The following is a 19,234-nucleotide window of genomic DNA, read 5'->3' as shown; positions in this document are numbered from 1 at the left end:
CCCTGCTGAAAACTGTCACACTGGTGCCCGTGTGACAGTTTTCCCAAGGACACGTGAAGCAGGGCACTTGAAATTAGACACCGGTGTTAGACATAATTTAGCGCAGGTGTAAGCGCCCTTACAGCTTTTCTCTCCCGGATGGGCGCTTGACCACGCCCCCGCTGCCACACACGGCTTGTAATAAAACATTTGCAGTAAACAGTAGCCTACCAAGTCATTGGTCACTATCTTCCTCGTCCTGTGCACTGAAACCACTGAAGTCATCTCCTTTGGTGTCGGAGTTATAGCCTCAGATTTAGTTGTCTTTTTGCACTGAGTCAATTCCTCACGCTGCTGTTTCCAACGTCTTATCATCGACTCATTAAGACCAAGCTCCCGTGCAGCAGCTCTATTTCCTTTTCCTTCAACTTCAAAGCAGCATCATATGCGTTGCTCCATGTCTTTGCCATGGTGAGGGTGACAAAATTACTACCGTAGGCCTAATCAGAATGATGGGAAGTTTGAGCGCTTCGATTTAATCTAAACTGTAAACAAAAAAGTTGTTTTGACCTTAACCCGTTCGGCAATTTCATTGGTCTAATGAAAGCTTCACGCGCCAAAAAACTGAGCACGTCACAGAATGTTTTTTTTTTTTTTAATAAAATTTGAAAGCGGGAAAAATCCATATATTAGCCGCGTCATTGTATAAGCCGCGAGGTTCAAGGCGTGGGAAAAAAGTTGCGGCTTATAGTCCGGAAATTACGGTAGATGTTTCCTCACAAAAGCAGTTTATTCAGCACACTGAAGCGTCTCCTTCATAGAGGTCCATTCCAAAAGAATGGCCTCTTTTTTCCTCATCAATGTACCACTCAGAATGTCTATGGGGCCGCCACATTATGCTATTCAATACTAACCATGAAGGCGCCCCCTTCAGACGGGCTCTGATGCACACAGTGCTAGATGGCACTAGGACATGTAATTGAGCTTGAAATTGTGATCGCCAAGCCAAGGATTGACTGCTGATGTCAAGATTTATAGGGAAAAAGGAGTTACATTTTGGTCTGTTATCACAGTAAACCGATTGGATCGATTCAGAAGATATGGATTATTTTATGCTGCCTTTATGTGCTTTTTTGGAGCTTCAAAGGTCTTACCACCTTTCACTTGCATTGTATGGACCCACAGAGGTGAGATGTTCTTCTAAAAAAAACATTTGTTTTCTGCAGAAGAAAGAAAGACATACATATCTGGGACAGCTTGAGAGTGAGTAAATGATGAGAGAATTTTCATTTTTGGGTGAACTATCCCTTTAGACAATATACAGCAAAGCAACTCACTATCCTGTTGAATAAAAAAAGCTCTTCTTGACAGCTTTGATCTGGTCTTTCAGCCTGGCCAGCTGAAAAGTGCCATAAACCTCGCCACAGACCAGGCTTGAGCACCAGGGAAGACCAGCAAGCCTGTTGTTTTGTTTGTTTGTTTCAGCTGGATAGTGAGCTGCCTTGCTTTATGCTTTCTACTTGCCATCCTAACAGAAATCCAGTGTGTGCTTACTTCTGCAATTAGAGCATACAAATCACCAAATCTCTCTCTCTCTCTCTCTCTCTCTCTCTCTCTCTCTCTCTCTCTCTCTCTCTCTGTCACACACTCCATGTTCCTCTCTCTCTTCAGATGGCACACTGCTGGCGGTGGGATCACATGATAACTTCATTTACCTCTACACAGTGTCGGATAAGGGACGCAAGTACAGCAGATATGGGAAATGCACTGTGAGTGTCTGTTCAGTTGCACATGCAATAGTTTTGAGCCAAGTGGATTCTGTGTGCATCCTCCATTAATAATTTGTATCTTTGATAGTTATATTGCATAAGGATTGTACATATAAAGGGTCTGTAGCAGAAATCACCACTTTGCCTTTCTAAATTTAGTCGGTCAAATCATGATGCACTTTCCGCAGATCATTTGGATTCTCTTCTGCTTTTGCTTTGCTTTGACCATCATGTTGCTAAAAACTTGTATGAATATTACCCTGTCAAACATTAAAAAGCAGTGCACGGTGAACACTGGCTGTCAAGGTCAGTTACAATTTTGTTTGGTGTATCAAAATTCTGTTTTAGCACACATACACACACAAAATAAAAATAAAAACTCCAGTTAAAGTACCTAAACATCCTTATTACAAGACAGATTTACTTCAAGCAAAATGACACAAGTCCTGTTTTCAGAGAAATGTAACATAATTTAGTGAGCATTATGCTGTAAACAAGATTTATTTATTTTTTACCAATGGGGTAATAAAAATAACTTAATGTTAAGGCAAAAATGTTTTATATTTCTTACCCCTTTGGCATTTATTTTCTCTTTTTATGCCTAATCCTCACTCAGAATAGTTATATTTAATATGCCACTTTGCTTCTCAAGTGAATGTAAAAGAAAAGTAAAATCTTGTGCAATCGACAAATTATTTAGAGAGTGATGTTGTGAATTTTCCCTGGTCCCACTCTTATTGTAAGAAGTATTCTAGTATTCTTTTGGATATGATGAAAGAGAGTAAAAAACAAGGAGCTATATTAATGAGTATGTGTTTTAGCACATTTCAGATTTCCCTTGAATCTGTTCAAATATACAGTAGTCAACAGAAGCTCTTTTTGTCCACCAAATACAAACTGACTTTCAAATGAACTCTTAAGTTGTGAGTTATTGCAGTGTTTTATATGTTGTCATCGTTAGGGATTTGTGTGAGTGTGTGTGATTTAGTGAGAACGAGAGTCTCAGCCCACACGGTAAATATGACAGTTTTACTGCTTTTCTAATGACGCAGCTGCCCAGACATTCTCTAACAGACAGAGAGAGATTTTATATATATATATATATATATATATATATATATATATATAATGTATTGATTTTCTATACATTTGCAATGATATATATATATATATATATATATATATATATATATATATATATATTTTTTTTTTTTAGCCCAGATTTATGAAGATCAAGGAACAATTTCTATTCAACAAAACTGTTAAAAAATACATTATAAAATGTGATTCATATAAGCAATGTCTTCAGTACACCTCAGTTTTCTGAATTCAAATTCAAAATTAATGCAAATTACATAGAACTTTTTCACTCTCCGGGTTTTGGAACGTAGACGAAAGCGTTTGCAGGATAAACTGACAGCAATGAATGGAAGATGACAGCAAATATTATTTTCACTTGCCCATTTGCTCAAAGTCAAAAGAAAAAATCCACTATTACATTTGAATGACCTTCCAGAAGATAAAAAAATAAAGAGTGGTGGATTAAGAAAAATCCCAAATTTACTGTCACTGTTTCAGCTGCTGTAACAGAAACACCCTCGCTGTTGTGGCAGTTCATTTTTTAAACTAATTCCAGGGTAATATATCAACAAGCATAATGCATAAAAGCAATTTACAATGCTTGACTGTTTGTCTATGTCTGAACTGGGTCTCGTTTCGCTTGACTAGACCCCACGAACACACCCTGTAACACACCACTGTTTTTCTCATTTATACTGCTCCCTTAAAGCTAAAGTGTGTCATTTTCTAAAGTGTGAGTTACAATACTCTCTTCTATTTCAGCTTCATATGAGACATTTATATGTAAGCCATTGATAGGTTGATTTCTCCGTTAAGTTTAAACTGTAATTTTTCAATTTCAAAACATTGCTCTGTTTGTTTGAGCATCCAACCAGGGTAATGCACCACTCAGAATAGATTTGATAATGCCAATTTAGGTCTGCCTCAGATTCTGTATTTGAATTGCGGTTACAAACATGATGTAGAATTATTTATATTTTAATTTTAGGAAGTTGAATTTAAATTGTAAATTATATCCGCAAGCAGCAATCATTGGGGACCTTATTCACAGTACTAACATTTCTGGTTTTTGATAAGATGAAAATGAGAGCATAAGGGACAGACTTACAGTTTCTTCAATGGATTGTTCCGTTGTTTAAAGCATTTTGGAGCATTATGCTATAAAAAAAAAAAAAATCAGTAGACAAGAACTCCACAAAGCACAAGTGTATTAAATGTGACCTAAAACATTTAAATGGCTTCATTCAGTGTATGCGGTCTATATTTCGGTTTCATTCCCATCAAAAAATCGAATAGACCATTACAGTGAATAAGGTCTATGACTAATACAGGCTGTTAGATCATCAGAATGCTGTGCTTTCGACTGTTGGCGTGCATCTGGCAAATTAGATGAATATAGCATTACGTATGTTATTTTGTCTGATTTGTCTGATTCATTATTACTGTCTGTGGTTTGATGTCATTTCTGTTATCATTTTTGGCAAACATTATGCACAGCAGAGTAAAGGGAACTCTTTGACAGGTTTAAAGACTCTCAAGGATTACCTATCTTGTGTCTCCCAAGTGGACAAAATTGGTACTACATCCCGAACTGTCCTTCAGTGTTGAGATACCTGATCATTTTAAAGTGTTGCTGAAAAGAGAAATTGGTAAAATTTGTCACGTCATCAAACCTTCCTGGTGAGCATCACAAAAATGACCAAATTTGTCCAAATAGATCATGTGGATGCTGTGGACACATTTGTTTTGGTGTCATATTTCAACTGCTTCGACCCCTAGCATAATAAATTGATAACATTTTGCACATGACAGGCTGATCCAACCCGGAATGCAGAAAAACAATGTATACTTGGGACTTAACTCAAACCCTTAACCTAACTGCCTTACGGATAGTTAGGGCCACGACCTCAGAATGTTCTGTTGTCCATGTGTTTTAGGTTTTATTAAGTTTGAGAATTTTGTTTACAAGATACAGGCCAATTAGTCATTGTAAGCCACACCCAAACACATGTTTCAAGCCACAATTCTTTTGATAACTTTTTGTCAGGTCTCTAGATGATGTCTACAATATTTTATGCAAATTAGTGAAACGGCCTTGGACAAGATAAAAAAAGTAGGTTTTTAAAAAAATATACATGATAAAGTTTTCCATGTTACAATATCAGTGGGGGGCTCTGAAGGATTCAGAAAAACTATAAAAATGTTATTCTAGCCTATATGCAGGGTTGGGAGGGTTACTTTTGAAATGTATTCCACTACAGATTACAGAATACATGCTGTAAAATATCATTTGTAATGTATTTCGATAGATTACTCAAGGTCAGTGATGTATTCTAAATACTTTAGATTACTTCTTCAGCACTGGTATATTTTTTCACTTGTTTTGACTATAAAATCTCTGCCAGTACAGTAAGACAAAATACACATGTTAAAAATACATTCTCTGAAAAACTGAAATATCTTATGTAGTGTTGTTTCTAAAACTAGATAAATTAAATTGATCTTGTTTTAAGAATATATTTTTGCAGGAAAGCAATACAAAAATTATTATCAAGAATATGATTTTTGCCCTAATATCAAAAAAGAAATTATGATCCAACGTGAATTTTCTTGATAAAGAAATATGATCGTGTCTGGTAACATGTTCATGTAAAATGGCTAGAAATAGTATTTTAGCTTAGCATAAAGCTGACAATTTACACAAGGTTTATTTCTATTTCTTCTGCTCCAAACTTACTTCAAACGTACTTCTCTGTCTGCTCATATGAATGAAACACATCATAAGAAAGCGTTTCACCACTTTTAAAATGCATTTTGGATCAAATCATTTATATGTATAAATGTTTTCCATCTGAAAGGACTAAATATTAAATGAAGCAAATTACAATAAAATGTAAATTAATCTCTTCTGTAATCAAAATACTTTTTGAATGTAACTTTATTCTAATAATAAATTATTTAAATTGTAACTGTAGTGGAATACAGTTGCTTATATTACGTATTTTAAATGCATAATCCCGTATCCTTGTGCATAGCAAGAGTTAAAGTTTCGGTTTCACTCGCTCCGTGTCCACAGAAATAATCCACGTACTCCATTTTGTAGGTTAAATATCTTCTTTTAATCTTGATTCGTAAATAATTCGAAACAAACAAATGGAAACAAAATATATAATCTTAAATATCACAGATGCGGTAAAGAAACTGTATGACTCCACTCTCTTCTATCTGCACATTCCCCCCTCAATTATAATTTCACTGTTCTTAAAGGGACAGTACTCAATTTAAACATATTACATATTTCAATGCAAAGTAAGAAATGTTCATGTAAATAGTACACATGCATCAAATTGGTCTCACAAATGCAAACAATCAAAACACAAACATTCAAAGGGCATAATGCACTACAAAATATACAATTTCCAACATGCTGCCTTTGAAAATAGGCTCCTACATCCCATTACATGTATTCCGTTACTCCGCAACCCTGCCTATACAGTTCTAGAGTTATTAGCAAAAATGCTAATTAGCCTATTATAGCGCCACTGTGTGGCCAATTTTCACAAAATGTTATACACAGCTTTGTGTACAGACCCCCATGAGTCAGATTGAATTAACTTTGTGTCTTTCACTGGGTGGAGACCCTTTCAGTGTTATTTATCGAGACCACTGGCTTCAGTCTGTGAAGGGTAGTAAAGACTCAAGCCTTTTACACACCTTTGATTATGTGTCTGTCAGACAGTCAGGCTCTTGTTGATGTTTGCTGTCTAATTGAAAGTGAGTTTATTAGTGCTTTTAGACTAATTTGTTTTGACTGAACCGATGAACTTGCTTTGGACATGCTTCATGTATCTTTGGTTAAAGGGCTAGTTCTCGTCATTGTTTACACACCCAATGTCATTTCAAACCTTTGGAATTCTTTCTATGGAGCATAATAGGAAAAGTTATGCAGAATGTTTATGCTGCTTTTCTAATGAATGAAAATAGATGGTGATTGATGCTTCTGATCTCCATAAAGGATGAAAAAACATAATGAAAGCACCATAAACGTTGTTCATGTGATTTGTGCACTGTATTCTGAGTATTCTGAAACCATACTGTAGGATAGCTTCATGTGAGGAAATTACTGGAATTTAAGTAATGCCAGCTTTGGAATGTTTTGAATCTAAACAACCCATCTCAAGACAAGTTGTAATAATAGTACGAGATGAAGAAATTGTACCAGGTCATACCTGATCTCATGAAAATTACTTGGCAACATTTTTGCAATAACTAAATTACACGCTTCAATACATGTTTTGCAAGAGTTTCCCAGTGAAATGTCCAGTGGGAGGGTGCCAAAAGCAGGTGAAATAATGTTGTAACTAGACAAGGTTTTAAAGGTGAATGTTAGATGGAGGTTTTATTAAGTAAAACTTACCTCTCTAAACTTTAACCTAAACCTAACCAATAGTGTTCTAAAGGTTAGTCAGTTTGCAAAAATATAAAGTAACTTTCATACTATGAGACTAGGTTTAAAAATGTATGACTTCAATGTTATTACAGTTTTTATTAAATGTAACCTCTAAACCTAACCTAAACCTAATTCACTGTTGTGTACCATGACATTGTTTTAAATAATCTGGGTTTTCAATGAGAGTTAGTAGTATCCTAAACCCAAACCTAACTATATATATAATTTTATCACCTTTTTCTCCCCAATTTGGAAAGCCCAATTCCCACCAATTAGTAGGTCTTTGTGGTGGCGCGGTTACTGGTGGAGGACAAGTCTCAGTTGTGTCTGCTTCTGAGACAGTCAATCCTCACATCTTATTATGTGGCTCGTTGTGCATGACACACAATTTACCACGTAACCCATTGAGTGCGTGAACCAATCCTGACCATGAGGAGGTTACCCCATGTGACTCTACCTTCCCTAGCAACCGAGCCAATTTGGTTTCTTAGGAGACCTGGCTGGAGTCACTCAGCACATCCTGGATTTGAACTCACGACTCCAGGCGTGATAGTCAGCGTCAATACACTCTGAGCTACCCAGGCCGCCCTAACTATATTTTTTAAATAAAAATCACAGTTGTTTACCATGGAAAAACAAAACATCAGGGTTTGGAACAAGAAGGGGAAAGCATATTTCTGGTTGTTGACATACATCAGTCATTTGTATTTCATAAAGATGGAATGAGTAACCAAATTTGTTTATATTTTTCCTGTCTTAAAATAGAGTGTTGGATAGGAAGCTAACTTAAATTTGCTGCCTGTATTGTTTCGATCTGAAATTCTGTCTGTTGATTGGTTGGTCTCTATGGGAATAAAAGTCCCACCTTTTCATACGAGCCAAGTCAAACGATATCTCACACCATAGGACATGTCAACTTCCCAAAAGTATATCATGTCAACTAGCATTATTCGAAATGCTCTGAAATGTTTTCTTTTTCATTTTCCATTTTTAAATCTTTCATCATCTCTCCTCAGGGACATTCCAGCTACATTACACATCTTGACTGGTCCCCCGACAACAAGTTCATCATGTCCAATTCGGGAGACTACGAAATCCTTTACTGTAAGTAGCCGACCGCAACAGCTTTGTTTTAATGCGATGCAGGAACTTCATACTGTACAATCCCAGATTACTCATCCAGTAGTCTCATTCTTTCTGTCTTTCTTTCCCTGAAAAACGTCTATTTCCATTTCTATCAGATTGGTTTGGTAGAAAATAACATGTCTGTTACAAATTGTGGCGAGTTGTTGTTTTCTTTTGGACCAAGGATTGTTTCCTGACATCTTATTATCTCTTTTCCTCAGGGGACATTCCAAATGGTTGTAAGTTGATTCGGAACCGTTCTGAGTGCAAGGACATCGACTGGGCCACGTATACCTGTGTGCTCGGATTCCACGTCTTTGGTGAGTATCTGCAGAGTGATGCATTATGGGACTTTAATAGTTCCACTGGAAATCTAAATGTTCACCTTCAGTGCATTATTACTGTTGCCATGATCATGTGATCAGGTCACTCAACTCATGTATGTAGCGTGTGTGTGTGTGTGTGTGTGTGTGTGTGTGTGTGTGTGTGTGTGTGTTTGTTTCTCGTTTGGTTGTTTTACCAGTGTGTGGCTGGTATTTGAACTCTATGCCCAATTTCTCATTTTAATTCCTGTCAGTTTAGTCTAAAGGGGGTTTAGTCACTCTTGCTCACATACACCAATACATATTTGCTTAGCTAAATAATCCATCTAAATCTATTTTCCCAATTCAGGTTGTCCCCTAAAAGGTTTTGTCAGATTTAGCTAATTTCTGGGGGCAATTTTGTCCAAGTAAACCCACACGTAGTAAAAATGTTTGTTTGTCAAACTTATTTTGAAGTCGGATTTTTAGTCAGCCACTTCCCCTTTACAGCATATTTCCTTCCACTTTTCCGCTGAATTTGCATCTCTGAAATCTCATATCTTGTCTGTTCTTTATAGTTTGAATTTCAGAAGTGTTGACTTCATAATACTCTATCCAAGACCAACCAGAGTGATTAAAAAAACCAAAACTAGTTCAGCCCACAAATCTCACATTATTTGTCAGCATAGCATTCAGTTTAGCATATTGCAGGCATTTATTACTAGAGATGGAAGCATACACACTGTAGGTGCCTTTGAGGAACACCAGCGCAATCTTGACCTCAAATCTACATATTTTTGCACTTTATTGGACTGGAAACATAATTGGTAACTCTGAGGCAATAGATTAGAGCAGCTGTTTGTGTGTGTGTGTGTGTGTGTGTGTGTGTGTGTGTGTGTGTGTGTGTGTGTGTGTGTGTGTGTGTGTGTGAGCGTGTATTTATCACTTTGTGGGGACCAAATGTCCCCATAAGGATAGTAAAACCCGAAATTTTTGACCTTGTGGGGACATTTTGTCGGTCCCCATGAGGAAAACAGCTTATAAATCATACTAAATTATGTTTTTTGAAAATGTAAAAATGCAGAAAGGTTTCTGTGAGGGTTAGGTTTAGGGGTAGGGTTAGGTTTAGGGGATAGAATATAAAGTTTGTACCGTATAAAAACCATTATGTCTATGGAAAGTCCCCATAAAACATGGAAACACAACATGTGTGTGTGTGTGTGTGTGGACTCCCTTACATGGTGTTCTTCTGCCTCCTGCTGGTAGTGTTGTTGATGATTCCTGATTCATTCATGCACTGCAGAAAAATCTTTTATGCATCTTGTTGCTGGAAAAACAACATTATTGTTTAAAACAGCTGAACTACTGTGATGCTACTGAAAAATCAAACCATTATGACTTTCTTCCATGGAACATAAAAGGAGATGTAAGTCAGACTGTTCAGTCTCAGTCACCTTTCACTTTCATTGTATAAGGCTATCAGTCCCTAACATTCTACCTAACATCTCCCTTTGTGTTCCAGAAAATAATATTTGGAATGAAAGTTTGTAAATAGTGAGACAAGTGTCATTTTTGTGTGTAGTAGCAGAAACTTAAATTAAGGTTTTAGTTTGTGTTTAGCTTTGTAGAATCTAAATTAATCCTGTTCTGTTTTCTCCACAACGTTAAGTTGATGTATGTTTGTGTTTGCGGTGTAACAGGTGTTTGGCCAGAGGGCTCTGACGGGACAGACATTAACGCTCTGGTGCGATCTCACAACAGGAAGGTGATTGCTCTTGCTGATGACTTCTGTAAAGTTCATCTGTTCCAGTACCCCTGCTCGAGGCCGAAGGTCAGCCAATCACACCAGCAAAATCACATCTCTGTTGACACATTTTTAAGAGCTAGTAACATTACTAAAGCAATAAGCTACAAGAAGCCCTGTGTTTCAGTGATTTTACTGTACTGAACTCTGTGTCATACATACTGTAAGAACTCGCCTTAGTCATGGTAAACTCACTGTAATGCACAGCGAGGGGCTGATACCATGTTTAACCCTTTAAGCTCTGAAGGTGTTTTTAAAGATTTTCTGTTTCTTTTTTCTGTAAAGGCTTATAATTTTTTTTTTTTTTAAAAACAAGGAGGGTCAAGTTTTGGTATCATTGTAAAGAAAACTTTTCTTTTTTAAAATAATATATACACTGGTGGCAATAATGTACAGATTTTGCTCTTATGGAAAGAAATTGGTACTTTAATTCACAAAAGTGGCCTTCAACTGATCGCAATGTATAGTCAAGACATTAATAATGTGAAAAAGTATTATTACAATATGGAAAAAAAATTCAGAACGTCTTAAACTACTTCAAAGAGTTCTCATCAAGAAATCCTCCATGTGCAGCAATGACAGCTTTGCAGATCCTTGACATTCTAGCTGTCAGTTTGTCCAGATACTCAGGTGACATTTCACCCCACACTTCCTGTAGCACTTGCCATAGATGTGGCTGTCTTGTTGGGCACTTCTCACGCACCTTACAGTCTAGCTGATCCCACAAAAGCTCAATGGGGTTAAGATCCATAACACTCTTTTCCAGTTATCTGTTGTCCAATGTCTGTGTTTCTTTGCCCACTCGAACCTTTTCTTTTTGTTTTTCTGTTTCAAAAGTGGCTTTTTCTTTGCAATTCTTCCTATAAGGCCTGCACCCCTGAGTCTTCTCTTTACTGTTGTACATGAAACTGGTGTTGAGCGGGTAGAATTCAATGAAGCTGTCAGCTGAGGACATGTGAGACATCTATTTCTCAAATTAGAGACTCTGATGTACTTATCCTCTTGTTCAGTTATACATCTGGCCTTCCACATCTCTTTCTGTCCTTGTTAGAGTCAGTTGTCCTTTATCTTTGAAGACTGTAGTGTACAAATTTGTCTGAAATCTTCAGTTTTTTGTCAATTTCAAGCATTATATAGCCTTCAATCCTCAAAACAATGATTTACTGATGAGTTTCTAGAGAAAGCAGTTACTTTTTTGCCATTTTTGACCTAATATTGATCTTAAGACATGCCAGTCTATTGCATAATGTTGCAACACAAAACAAACACAAAGACAATGTTAAGCTTCATTTAATGAACCAAATAGCTTTCAACTGTGTTTGATATAATGGCAAGTGATTTTCTAGTGTCAAATTCGCAATTTAGCATGATTACTCAAGGATAAGGTATTTGAGGGATGGCTGCTGGAAATGGGGTCTGTCTAGATTTTATAAAAAATAACTTTTTTCAAATATTGATGGTGCTGTTTTTCACATCAGTAATGTCCTGACTATATTTTGGAATCAGTTGAATGCCGCTTTCTAAAAAAAAAAATGCTTTTGTTTTGTTCCCAATCATGTATACTCTATCTGAAAAAGGTTTGTGTTGATACGACAAAGCAATCAAAAGTTATAGCATTACAAACATAATTTATCATAGTGTCCAAAAATGTCTCCGTGTCCAAAAACTTTTCCAAACCAATAAAATGTAATAATTGCACATAATAACTAATTAAATTTGCAAGCTCAACAATGACTAAAGGTATAGCATGGATACCAGATTTTAGTATTGATATTTCACTGAAAGAGTACCTTATGAGTCTGTGTCATTTACTTGGCGCCATCACCTGGTGGCCATATGTAACATTGTGCTTATCAGGGTTAAAATAATACAGCTGAAAGTTATGATTGACCAATCAGAGTGATATTCCTTTGACATTCTTTATTTTTTAATTGTAGGCCCCAAGCCACAAATACAGCGCCCACAGCAGTCACGTGACAAACGTGAGCTTCATGCATAGTGACAGTCACCTGGTTTCAACGGGCGGAAAGGACATGAGCATCATGCAGTGGCGTCTAGTGGAGAAGACCTCCTCTCAGGTGCCCAGCGACTCCAGTTTAGCCCTGAGTGAATCCCTGCTGCACAACTCTTCCCCTCGCAACCTGGCATCGATACCCAGCATCCCCCAGACCCCTACTGAGCTTGTGCCAGTGCCAACCTCGCTACCCATCAGCACCCAACTCGACACCAACACACCCCCTCCCACGCCCACCAAACCCCTGGACATGCCCACTCCTAATGGACAGCAGGATGGCTCGCCTGAAACCCCGCCCCCTTCTGATGAGGCAACACCTCCTTCTGACAGCACCCCGAGCCCCAAGGACAGCCTTGAGCCTAGCGACGATACAGCCTCACCCAGTGACGAGGGGATGCCCTTTAATCCACCCTTATAAGAGGGAGGCTCCGCCCACTTTTCTTGCCTGCTCAATACCCTGCCCTAAGGCACCAGCATGTCACTGAAGCCTTTCTGTTAGAGTACAAAAGCAGGGTCTCCTCAACTTTTTTATCAACCTTTCAAGGTTTTCTGTTTGTTTTGTCTTAGTTTGCTGTTATGATGACGTTCATTAAATGTGGTTGTGAGGCAGGCAATGTTTGGGTCGGATGTTGAGAGGAATATGGAATGTGTAGTTAAAGGGATGGTTCGCCCAAAAAAAAATTTCTGTCATTATTTATTCATGTGGTTCCAAACACAAAAAGGAGACATTTTCAATGATTTTCTATGATCCATGAACATACTTTAAAACATTTTGTACCACAGAAGAAAGTCATATGAGTTTGAAACAGCATGATTAAATGATGACAGGATTTTCATTTTTAGGTGATCTGTCCCTTTAAATGCTTTTTGCAAGATGCACACAAAAACTCAAGTATACCAAAAAGTTTACACTGACATACACACACAAACACTAACACACACACACACACGCACGCACATCTCCGTGACTGTGATTTGTCAATGACAGTGGATGAAATCAGAGACCTTTCAAAGCCTGGTTTCATCATATTTAATGATTTAACAGTTTTAGATATGAACACACCAGTGCATATGCATTCATGCATATACAGTATACAACACAACAATACAACATAAAATATTGACATACAGTTTAGATTTATTGGCATATTGCATATACAGTAATTGGGTAAGTTTTTACTCTTATTAATTAAGCATGAAATTTATGAAATTCAGAATAATCAAATAGTTTCTACACTTAAATACGTAATCTTAAAGGAATAGTTCAACCAAAAAATTTTTTTGTATAATTTACTCACCCTCATGTTGTTTCAAACTTATATGACTCACTTTCTTCTGCGAAACACAAAAGGAGAAATAATAAAGAATGTAATGGACGCTCTTTTCCATTTAATGAAAGTCAATGGAGACTGGGCCTGTCAGTCTCCAAAATTACAAAAACAATCATAAACGTAGTTCGCACGACTTGTGCACTATATTAAAATTCACCTTTTGTGTTCCACAGAAAACCTCTCAGCATGCGTGAGGGTAAGTAAATAATGAGAGAATTTTCATTTTTGGCTAATCTATCCCATTAAATCTTAAATTGTTATCTCACTCTGTAAACATTATTGGATGATTGCGTAGTCCCTGGGCAAACTGTCCCCAACTGTCCCTGGGCAAAAATTACAGGATGTACTTATTTGGACATGCCAGGCAGGTACCCCTGGCTCATTGAACTCAAGGACCTCATAGATTCCATTGGCTGCTTCTGCAAGTTGCAATGGTCATATAATTTTTTTAGAGAACTGCGCAAATGTTGCCGCTTTTTAGAATAATAGCCATAACTTTACTCCTTCATTTACCACAAACACAGCCACTAACAAACACTTACACACACACACACGCATGTACACACAATTACTTGCTCAAAAACCTGATTCGCCTCAAAATGGGGCCTGCATTGTACAATTCCCCAGTTTCAGTGTCAAATGACACACAAACATCAATTTATCAAAAGCCTCACCCATCTGTCTAATGATGCCATGTCACCCACACATATCCCCCAGTTCTCTCTGTCGGACGAGAGATCTCCTCTGCTTTCATATGATCCATTTTTAACCTTTGATCTTCTTGGTCTTCCTACTGAGACCAGATTGTTTTTATGTTTCATTTTGGGACTGTTTTGCTTGTCATGTTGTTCATTGGACTGAGAATGTTTTTTATGGTATTAAACGAGTCTTAAATGCAAATGTGAGTGTGTACGTGCGCGCGATTTGGCACTTATTTCATTCCGCAAAGAGTGGTTGCTCTCTTTCTCTCTTTCTTCCACTCACATTTTCTCAGGATCACTCTTTTTGCAAAGACAAAGAAAGTTCATGGAAGAAAAAATAATTTTTTTCCCCCACTCCTTTATGTAACACTTACAGAAATACCATGGTATTATGATGATTTTTTAAACATATACCATGGTAATACCATCATTTTTTGAATATCTAAAACAAAAAATCATAATATTACCATAGTACATGCACATTGAAATACTATGTAGGTGGAATTTAGTTACATTTGGGCAGTTTTTTACAGCCATTGTCTTGTAGCTGCCGAATATCCCCCAATTCAGCATATGGTATGCTATATAAATATGGTTACCATATATATTAGTCTATCATATATATATACAGTATTTTAGAGTATTACGGTATTGCCATACCAACACTGTACCATGGTACCACCACAGTACGTTTAGTAAGGGAATACTTTCCTTAACTTGTTTTATGTTTCCCTCAACAATGCATGGAGAGATGGAGGTGAGAAGTGTAAAAGAAGTGTTTATACTCACATGAAGATTAAACAGCCTGCAGTGCAGATTACTCGAGCTGTGAATGTCTTATGTGCCTCAGTGTCATGAGATAAAGCAATTCATTTTAGACAAAAGAATCAATATCAGAGATACACAAGGGCTCAGCTGCAAAGTGAAGTTGCCTCCAGTGCTGTACTGTGATCTGTGACCCCCTCTCAAACCCAAATCATCAATATAACACCAAAAGAGACATGAAAACAGTTTTGAGATCAGTTACCGGAGCTACTTCTACATTTTTGCGGCGGTCCATGGTATTTAAAAGGCATTGTTTGTGCACCCTTACGAAATTTGTGAGTTTTCACATGCAAATGAGCTTTCCGGCAAAATGTCCATTGTTGCCAAATGTTTGCCATAGGTTCACCACTACCTACGGAGAGCTGCAAACATTTGTGGCGAATTAAAAGCTCATTGGCGTGTAAAAATAACGAGCAGAAAATGTTCTGTAAGTTTGCGTCTAGTTTAGAGTTTTTTGTAAGGGCAGTCTGTATGTTTAAAAGCATGAGCCATTGAAAGCATGGTTGAAGTACATAGCTCAAATCCATATTTACAGTAATTTGGGTTTTGGTCCTCGTTTTAATGGTGAATGAAAGTAATGTGGATATATGTAATGCGTAAAAAGTACACAAGTATTGTATGTGGGTATTTTTTATTCCCACATGTGTGATTGTTTGGTTCAAGTGCATGGAATGGAAGTAATTAGTGATTAATGGCTTTAGCAAAGTTTAGATAGATGGAATGATGGAACTGATTGTGTTAAGTGGTCATGGTGTGTGGTGTGGAGTTTGTGCAACATTTGAGCTGTAGACATAGCGCCCCTTAGCTGGTCTGCAGTTAACTTTTTATACCTTTTTTTATGTCCAACGCTTCACAAACTGCTCTTGTTTGTTTTTTAAAAAGCAAGTCGGAAGGTTCACATAGATTGCCTTAGATTTCCAAGGATTTATAATGGTGTTTTTTGTTTTTTTATATATATATTTTTCTCTAGTCATATAGCTTTAATGCAAAATGTCACTCCTGAAGGTCTGGCCGATTGACACTCCTTTATATCAAAGTGTCAGCCTTATCTCGTTAAATTGCGTATCTGTTGTGACAACTTTGCAAAATGTCATTACATTGTTCATTACACATATCGCCGCAATTCTGAGGTGAAATGTCCACTGTGTGGCGCTAAAAGCGATTCAAATTTTCTACCAAACAGACAATTTTTCGAAGGTTAAAACCTACTTCCCTACCTAAACCTTACCGATAGTGTCATCAAAAGCAAATGTACCATTAAAAATGCAATAGCTGAAGCAATCATGTCATTTTGTGGTGCTTCTTTAACACTTTCGGCTCAAGACATACTTTAGGCTCTGCAGGACTCCTATCCCGTTTTTTTGCAATGCAAATGCAACACTCTTTGAGTTGAGCAACCACCGCGCGTTATGTAATGCAAATCAATGTTAAAATATATCACCTGACAAGTCAAGTGTTTAGATGTCATAAGATAGCATTGTGTGAGGAACAGGATTAAAAGTACATGTTTTCTCATGATTGGTGTGAAAGTTAAAAATAGTCCTTGTTGTAGTGCCTCTAGTGTTTATTTCACCAGGAAATTGATGCAATAAGTACAATGAGCCATGTAAGATCATTTTACATAAATGTAGGTAACGTGATTCTATGAGACCAGGTTGCAAAGTCTGTATTCATCAACCTCTTGAAACTACCAAGAAACCACTGATATATAGAAAGGGCAACCCTCAAAAGCTTTACGGTAGTTACAGGGGAGGTTTGTATTGTCGGTCTTTGTTGTTGCATTCAGGGCTGGCTTTATTGTGTATATATTGGTTTACCTGTATGTATACAAATATTTTCTGGGAAGGGAAGTACTTGGAAATGCAGGGGGGGAATGCTTTTTAAAATTTATTTAGCTATGAAGAGGACCCTTTTTTATGTCCGTGAGAAAACTGGGGGATTGTTCGTCTGCGGATGCAGGTTCAGGGGCCTTTTGGCATGGAAACTTAGATCAGCAGAATGTGTTGCACTATGTCTGGTGTAGCTCTACCTGAATATTACTCAGTTTAAAGAACAAGTTGGACTCCATGGCTGTTCGGTGGCCAAGAACATAGTAGAATATGGGTTTTCAAGCTTAGACTGGTTAGCTGAATGGAGCATCCCTGCTGAAAAGACCCAGATTTCTGGTCACCAATTTATGTTGATCTTTGGGTGCTGGTCCCCCAGCATGGGATGCTGGTGTGCTAGTGTCCCCACCAGGTTTTTAAACTAGCTTAACCAGCTTCATCAGAAAGATGCATGGGAATTGCATGCTGGTTAAGCTGCTTTTTAAGCAGGTATGGCAAACAGATTTTTTTGTGTCATTTGGATTTGCCTTGATAAATGATTTTTGAAAATAATTGTAAATGTGTTGGAATTGTACTGGTGAAAGGTTTTGGTGTTTGAGATGGTAAAACACAAGTGTGAATAGACAGTGATCTCTCAGTTTGATACCTGAAATGACAACCGAGTTTTCCATTCGATTTTCCACACAACAGAGTGGAAAAATACAGTGTAGATTCTGTGCTGGTAAGTTTATTTACACTTGGAGGAAATGTTGGGCTTGGCTATTTGCAGGACATTTCATCAAATCCTCATCGCATAAAGGTGCAGAGAAAAAGCTTTTCAAATAGAAGCCTTTTGATAAAAAGAATGATGGTTATGAAAGCCTCCATGATGAAGATCCTGAAAATGATAAAATGATATGTAAACAAAATATGAAAAAGGCAAAACCTTTTTTTTTTTTTTCTTGTGACAAAGTTTGAGCCAATCTGTCTCTTATGCATTCCTGTCAATAGGCAGAAAACATACTGAAGATTTTAGAAAATAAAGAAACATTTTAAAACATTCTTGTAATGGTTATTTTCATCTATTTAGCTGTACACAATATATGCATTTCAATTATATAACAACATTCCATCAAACTGAATTGAGTAATCATTAAATAATCTACATTATTTAATTTAAATATAATGCATTCATGTGAAGTATTTAATTATAATTTAATTCAAATAATTTTTATTATGCTTTATAATATGCACCTTTTGTTAAAGATTACTCAATACATTTTGATAGATATCTGTCTTGTAATATAATGTGTAAATTAAAAATATATATTTTTTTTTCTGAATATTTATTTATTTAATTATTTATGTAGATATTTGGTCAGCCATTTTTCTCTTGGAGACCTCTTAAAAGTGCTCTAGGTAGTTTAAATACGTATCTAAAGAGGTTAACAGTACGTTTGACAAATTAAATCTGTCATATCAGTGAACTTTAAAAATCTTTTAACCAGAGCAAGACTACTCACTTTACTGCTTAATAACTATTCTATTATCATACACTTTCAGTTATGGAATAACTAAAGGCCAAATAAGCTTTTGAATAAGGTTTTTTACAGTGCCATCGGTATCTGTAAATCTTTACTTTGTGTGATGCTACATCCACATCAATAGGTGTCAGTATACAGTCCGAGAGCACTATCACCAGACAACAAATCAAACAAAAATGACTAGCGTAACCATTAGTGCACCTTTAGACTGATGTTTGGACTAGTAAACAAGAATTTCAGACTGTGGAATTGCCCTTGAATTATCTTTATGCTGTTTACTGATCAGGTTTGAGATAGGTTATCATTGAGGTTGTTGTGGTGAACTTGTGTCCTCTACAATATACCTCATCGACAGAGATGTGGGTACTCTCCAGCTAGCTTCCTGCTTTAATGTGACCGTGTTCTTTCACTATTTACTGTGATTAAAGAACTCACCAGGTCAAAGTTTGTTTTCTTTTACACTCACACACACACATCTTGGTCTATGTATGTGCAATAGAGCGTT

The 19,234-nt window shown here is 36.9% G+C and overlaps 1 protein-coding gene across 4 annotated transcripts in view; it reads left to right on the top strand.

The window, feature by feature from the left end:
• The window catches only part of LOC127660700 (echinoderm microtubule-associated protein-like 4), a 125,277-nt gene extending 107,032 nt beyond the window's left edge, over positions 1 to 18,245 (top strand). For all 4 annotated transcript variants that reach the window (XM_052151073.1, XM_052151072.1, XM_052151071.1 and 1 more), the window contains 5 exons: positions 1,651 to 1,748; positions 8,295 to 8,382; positions 8,625 to 8,723; positions 10,406 to 10,536; positions 12,447 to 18,245. In XM_052151073.1, coding sequence (XP_052007033.1) covers positions 1,651 to 1,748; positions 8,295 to 8,382; positions 8,625 to 8,723; positions 10,406 to 10,536; positions 12,447 to 12,941 — 911 coding nt within the window. In that variant the 3' untranslated portion in view covers positions 12,942 to 18,245. The remainder of the gene's footprint in view (positions 1 to 1,650; positions 1,749 to 8,294; positions 8,383 to 8,624; positions 8,724 to 10,405; positions 10,537 to 12,446) is intronic.
• Positions 18,246 to 19,234: the final 989 nt, after the last annotated feature.

The sequence above is a fragment of the Xyrauchen texanus genome, chromosome 20 (assembly GCF_025860055.1).
Source record: "Xyrauchen texanus isolate HMW12.3.18 chromosome 20, RBS_HiC_50CHRs, whole genome shotgun sequence".
Taxonomy (NCBI): Eukaryota; Metazoa; Chordata; class Actinopteri; order Cypriniformes; family Catostomidae; genus Xyrauchen; species Xyrauchen texanus.
Note: the sequence above shows the minus strand (reverse complement) of the source record. Positions and strands in the feature narration are given on the sequence as shown.